General features: G+C 30.7%; 1 protein-coding gene across 1 annotated transcript; it reads right to left on the reverse strand.

The window, feature by feature from the left end:
* Positions 1-878: 878 nt before the first annotated feature.
* On the reverse strand, positions 879-4415 carry LOC130969170 (UDP-glucose 4-epimerase GEPI48-like). Its single transcript, XM_057894790.1, has 9 exons — positions 4078-4415; positions 3304-3353; positions 3029-3164; positions 2761-2862; positions 2324-2551; positions 2092-2170; positions 1831-1913; positions 1389-1480; positions 879-1303 (listed from the first exon to the last, which is right to left on the reverse strand). The coding sequence occupies exons 1-9, from the start codon at positions 4261-4263 to the stop codon at positions 1210-1212; spliced, it is 1050 nt and encodes a 349-aa protein (XP_057750773.1). The 5' UTR covers positions 4264-4415; the 3' UTR covers positions 879-1209.
* Between the last annotated feature and the right edge of the window lie 2590 nt (positions 4416-7005).

Consider the following 7005-nt stretch of genomic DNA (forward strand, 5'->3'; position numbering starts at 1 on the left):
CCACTCTATAGCCTCTAATCTGTGTTTTCTGGGCTTGGATTTGGGCCAAAAAAAGGTCCAGAAATCACTAGGGGCGAATTCTGCAACTTTCTGCACGTGGCGTCCGTCACGCATGCGCGTGGGTCACGCGTACGCGTTGCTTGTGTTTTGCGTTAGGCATGCGTTCGCGTCGTCCACGCGTGCGCGTCGCTTGGGTTCTGCGCGAGTCACGCGTCCGCGTCGTCCATGCGTGCGCGTCGCTGTCATTTCCGTCAAAACTTCATTTTCGCGCGTTCCTTCCACTTTTGCATGTTTCCTTCCTGTTCTCTAAGTCATTCCTGCCCTATAAAACCTGAAAATACTCAACACACGGATCATGGCATCGAATGGTAATAAAGGACACATAAAATTAATAATTTTATGGTCTAGGAAACATATTTTCACATATATTAAGGAATAAGAGAGGAATTGTAAAATTATATAATTTATATGAATAAGTGAATAAAAACTTGATAAAAACCACTCAATTGAACATAATATAAATCGTAAAATAGTGGTTTATCATTCACATTGTTTATTAGCTTGTTTCCCATACTTTCTCTTAATTTTATTTGCATGACCGCAAATGTAACTATGGAATGAATTACCACTCAATCATATGCGACTGTCGGCGGGTACATGGATTTTAGATTTACTGAAATTCAACATTTTTGCAATGATAATGCTCAATTATTAGTAATTGATTCCATTATATTTAGCTTGACTGAATTTAAAATGGAGAGTACCGAATTGTGAGATTGTCTTCTTCGCGCACCGACGGCTTAAAGGAAATCAGAGAGAAACATAAAGGGAAGGTGATTCGAAACATACGATGCTCTCAGAATAACTTTAGAATGAAATAATGAGGTAAGATTAAATTATAGCTTGTTAGTCACACTTTAAAATGTGTGGTTTAGATTTACAAAAAGATTAAAAAAAAAGGATTCAATCACGCTGAAGGACATGAAAGAATCCTCAATCAATAAATGCCTGTAAGCCAGAACCTATAGAAACTTTAAATTATTGTGAAATAAACCACTACTTATTTACTACGCAACTAGAAATTATAGTTATGAATGTACTTTCCACCTTTATAATGGCTATGGGAAAAAGGAAAAAAAAAATTATTATGAAAAAAAAAAGAAGCTGAATTAGGCAGGGTCCTATGGTATCACAGGGTTCGCAATAGGATCAATTCTTAGAGTCTGCAGATCCGTATCCATAAGGATTTTTGCTAGCCCAATTCCATTGATCACGGCACATCTCGTCAATGCCATATTTTGCCCTGCACGGGAAATATATTTGTTAGAGAAGTAATATATTTTTTTAAAAAATGTTACTCAGAGAGAGGCTTAAAATAAAATACTTACTTCCAATTGAGTTCTTTTGATGCTTTATCTGTTGATGCATAAACGATTTCAGCATCACCAGGTCTCCGATCAGCCATTTTAAGTGGAATTTTCTGAACAGTAGACAACAATTATTTTAGTCATGCAAGTCAAGGTCTCAAGGATTCGCCATATAATCCAAACAAATTTATTTCAGCAATGCATCAAAGGATATTGGATATATATGCATGACAAGGCAATCAATGAAGCTACCAAGTTGCAGCGTTATTCACAGGTTTTTCATTTCCTGCATCTTATGAATGTGCTTGTTTTCGAGATCCCAAACAACGAAGGGAGAAAATGATTAAATAAATGAGCATGCACCGCTCAGTGGCACCGAATTCAAGTTGGAAATTTCACAAGACAAAAAGAGTAACAAGTTAACAACATATCACAGAGGAGAAACAGAACAATAGCCTGTTACCTTTCCAGAGGCATTTTCAAAAGCTTTGACCATCTCCAAAACTGACGTCCCCTTTCCAGTTCCCAAGTTATAAACTTCACAACCTGTGAATGCACGGTAAAAAATTTAACCACAATCCACCGTATCATTTCATAAAATGAAAATATAATAAATAATAAAACTGGATTCTAGTGAAGATCAGTTCCCAACCATTGCTACTGGCAGAGTTTAACAAAGCCAATACACTTAATATAGAACCAAATGATGAAACAAGAAAAGTACCTATTTTAGGATCCTCTAGTTTATTCAATGCAGCTATGTGGCCATCTGCTAAATCAACAACATGAATGTAATCGCGAACCTGAGAAAAAGATACGATCAATGTGTAAGATCCTAGGAAGAAATCAAAGGGCAGGAATGGAAATGCATGCCTAACAGACCTCATGCAATGAGCTCTGCTCGTAATTTTCAAGGGAGAAGATTAGTAAAACAAGCCAGAGATAGTGAGACATACTCCAGTGCCATCGCTTGTTTTATAGTCAGTTCCAAAAATTGTCAGTGCAGGGCGTCTGCCGACAGCTACTTGCTGAACAAATGGCATGAGATTGTTTGGAATTCCACGAGGATCCTCACCAATATTTCCACTAGGATGTGCACCCACTGGGTTGAAGTATCTCAACAATATTATTTTCCATCCATGATCTGATTGGTAGAGATCACGGCAAATTTCTTCGATCATAAGCTGAAAGACAACTCTTAACAGATATCATTGCTCAATTCCAAGCCAACACTACTATCAGTACTGTAAAGCAAATTTACAAACATGTTTTGTACAAGACCCTAGCATAAAAGTTAAATTTAAATCAAAATCAATTTTTTCCCCAAGCTTCCCATATTTCCGGTATCACTACTAACAAATGCCTTAAAACTTTCTGAGCCAGTTAGCTATACCTTGGTTCGTCCATATGGATTCGCTGCTGACAAAGGGAACTCTTCTGTACATGGGACCTGCTTTGGCCAACCATATACAGTGGCTGAAGATGAGAACACAAGCTGGAACCATTCAAGAAGGAAAAAATCAGTATATAATCACTTTGCCCTGCTCATCTTAAACTAAATTAATGGCTTGATACTTTCTCATTAACAGGACTAAACAAGGTGGCTATAATTCATGTCCCTTCACAGAGTTGAAGCCAATAATTAAAGACCAAAAGCTTACCTTCTTGCATCCATGGGCAGCCATGACTTCAAGTAGCACAATTGTCCCAATCAAGTTGTTATTAAAGTAGTACAGTGGTTTCTCCACACTTTCACCTACTGCTTTCAGTCCAGCAAAATGTATCACAGCATCAAACCTGGAGAAATAGATATCAATACCAGAAACAGTTAAAAGTGTAGGATAAGTGATCAAGTAAATCAATAAGAGAACATGAAGCACAGAATGAAGGAGTAAATAAAATTCTTATACTGGAGAAAATTAAAAAATGTCCTTACTTTGTGGAAGCAAAAATTTTCTCAAGTCCTTCTCTGTCCCGGAGGTCTAACTGCAGTGAGAAAAATAATTGAAATTTATTTTTATCATAATCATAACGAACTAGATACGAAATTGCCCATATAAACCACCCACGCACACCAGATAACTGAACTTTATTTATGTGTAATATCTCAGAACCAGTGTCTACAACTTCAGAGGGATAAAAAAAAACAGTAAAGATAGCTCAACAAAGAAAAAGTTCATGACTGGAACAAAAAATTGGATATTGGGGGGGGGGGGGGGGGGGGGGGGGGGGGAGAATAAAATCAAAATTGGATAGTGTTTGTAAATAAAATTGGACGTGATAGAAAGCAACAGAGTATGACGGGATCCAATAACGGAATAAACAAGCCGCTCTGCGTAATCAAATCACATCAGAAAAGTACATCATGAAATTCAATTGTAAAACAGACTTGGGACCAAGTTATTCCAAAATACACACATAATTTCGAAAATTCGAAGCTGTCACCGTCCTTCTATTTACTAAGGCACGGAATAAAGCACCAAAAAAACTTTTTCACTTTTAATTTCCCAGTCGGACCCACCACAATTTTCAAGGTGAAATATGCTCGGCATCTAACATAAAACCAAAATAAACAAATCCAAACCCAAAAAAAAATAATAAATAAAAAACACCCCAAAACCAGAATTATCGTCCCCTGGGAAACACAATGCAACAAGAAATCAAAAGTCAGAGCAACCAATCAGAGAGAAAGAGTGGCGGCGGCGAAAACCTTATGGCATGAGAGGTTGGAGGCGAATTGTCCAGCTAGTCCCTTGACCCTCTCGACGGCGATTTCGGAAGAATTGTCGTAGTTGTCGACGATGACGGCCTTGAAACCGCCATTGAGGAGCTGGAGAACGGTGTGGCTGCCGATGTAGCCCGCTCCACCGGTGACGAGGATGGTTTTGGCGGCCATTATGGCGAGATGAGAGAAAAGAGAGGAGAAGAAGCGAAAGCGTAAGCTTTAATGGTAGTAATGAAATCGTAACAGAAAGCAGAAAGGGAAGGGAGAGTTATATAGGGTGCCACTGCCAACACCCCGAAAGTTTGTTACGCGCCCTGGACGTTTTCTCGGCAAAGGGCCAAAGGCCTAATTTTTGTGACACGTTCGTTAATGATAAACTTTTTTTTTCTTTTACTAACTTTAGATTTTAGAATATTAAAGAATCATTATTTTATATTTGAAAAAATATATAGAATAATGAACAAGATTATTTTTATATTTGGAAAAAATCTAAAATTTTAAAATATTTTCTCAATATTAAATAAAATAAATTTTGAAATTTTTATTTTAAATTTTTTTAAAAATTAAAAATTAATTTTAACATAAGATTAGTATAAATTAATTTTATATGTGTATTCATCTATGTAATATTACATCACAAAAAATAATTAATTTTTGTATTAGTTGCATAAATAATCTTTTAAAAAAATGTTGTAACTAAAATATCTGTATAGACAATGTATTAAAATTAAATTTTTTTAAATATAAAAGTTTTTGTCTACTTTAATATAAAAAAAATTAATGAATAAATTAAATCTATAATCATTTCTTTTTTTATTTTATGTCGATATAAAATTTTATTGATTTCTTTTATTTAAAATTTTTAATAAATTTTTTTTAAAAATAATATTTATATACTAAATTAGTTATTAAAATTAATTATTAATTAAAGTTAGTTATTAATATAAATATATATTAAAATATAAAATATATATTTAAAATAAATTAAATAAATATATATTTATACAGAAATATATAATAATTTATTTTAGTTATTAATTTTGATGTATGCGTAAGATTTTTTTTTTCACAAGTATATAAAATAGAGATCTCTAATTAAGAAACTAAAACACATTTTATACCGGCAAATTGAATATTCGCTTTTAAATTCTATTTTATTTATTTTGGGATTAAATTAAAGTTTGCTTTATTTGGAGAAGCTTAATGTTTTCATTGAATATTTATAGTGGGAAACTACAGATCATCCACGTGGATTTCCAGTGCGTATGGTTCTGAAGAATTCTTTGGCATTTTCTTATTCTTTCCACGGTAGTCACATAATTTCCAATGATTTCTATATAATTTTTTTAAGGGACAATTTACTGGTTCAATGATTGGCTGATTAAAAAAAAAGTTTATGACAGTTACACTTACTGGAGAGTGTCTTGGAGTTTTGTGTTTGTTGGTTGGGTGGTTACGGCTAAAAAAGTTTATTCAGCTTGTGAGCTGTTTCTCTTGTCTCTATTAAATAATTATTATCATAGTTTTAGTATCTTACGATAATTTTTAGTACTATATTGGTAATGGTAATAAAAATATTAGCTAAAAATTAATTGTTAAATTAATAATTATATATATATATATATATTAATAATTCATATATTTTATTTGATTAAATAATTAGATATTAAAATAATTAAATATATTGTAATAAAATAATTAATCAAATCTAAAATAAATTAATAATCAAATTTATTTACAAATATTTATATATGATAAATAGTTAGTGACAAATTTTTTATATATATAATTATACGTAACATTATTAGTATGTTAAATCATTTTAATTTTAAATTTTAAAATCTTGTTTAACTCTTATGTCTGACTATATATATATATATATATATATATATATAAGCGAGTGTGAAATAAAGTTTATCAAATATATGTTTGCTAAAGTAAAGTTGTTAGACATCTAAACTTTTTTTTGTTCGGATCAATTTGAATCGAAACACATTTTCTTAACAATAATTTTTTTATTTAGTTAAGAGATTAAACAAATATTAATTTTAATTAATTATATATTATTATATACTAATGCGCATTTTTTACTCTGTTGAGTAGATAATGTATACCCTGCATCATTATGCATACTTTATGTGAAATAATTAAAAAATATTATATATATATATATATATATATATATATATACTAAAAGTTAACTATACAATTAGTTACAATGGTGTATGTGTCATCATTTTATATACTTTTAATATATATTTTATATTTTAATATATATTTTATATAATTGACTAAATTAGCAGTTGACTTTTGTGTATATATATAACATGATTAAATAATTAATTGATATCATTTTTATAATAAGAATATCCCTTCTAAGTGGCAATGGAAGAGAATAATGAATTATCCTTTGTAATGAGATTGGAAAATTATTCATTCAAAATGCAATATATGGTGCAAAACAATCTATTACACTTGAATATCCTTTGAATAACAATATAACATGCCCCTAAGACTCGGTCAAATTTTACAGGGATAAATTAGGCAGAAATTTAATGATGAGATTAACATATTTATCCTTAAGGTGAGTTTATACATTTAATTATTTTTAAAATTAATTTAAAAAATTATTATTTAATAATATAATAATTTAATTTTCTAATTTAATAACAAATAATTATGTATGATTGTAGTATAATTTATATTTAGTGTAATTAGTAATAAATTAGAATATTATATTTTTAATAATATATTTAAATATATATTCCTACTATTAATTGATTTAAAGTATTATTATACGTATTTTAACTAATAATATATAAATATTTTCTTACTCATAGTCAATATTAATATGCACGTTCCTTTCACAAAAATATAATGTTTTTAAGATTAGGAAAAAATATTAATTAATGA

The sequence above is a fragment of the Arachis stenosperma genome, chromosome 3 (assembly GCF_014773155.1).
Source record: "Arachis stenosperma cultivar V10309 chromosome 3, arast.V10309.gnm1.PFL2, whole genome shotgun sequence".
NCBI classification, from domain to species: domain Eukaryota; kingdom Viridiplantae; phylum Streptophyta; class Magnoliopsida; order Fabales; family Fabaceae; genus Arachis; species Arachis stenosperma.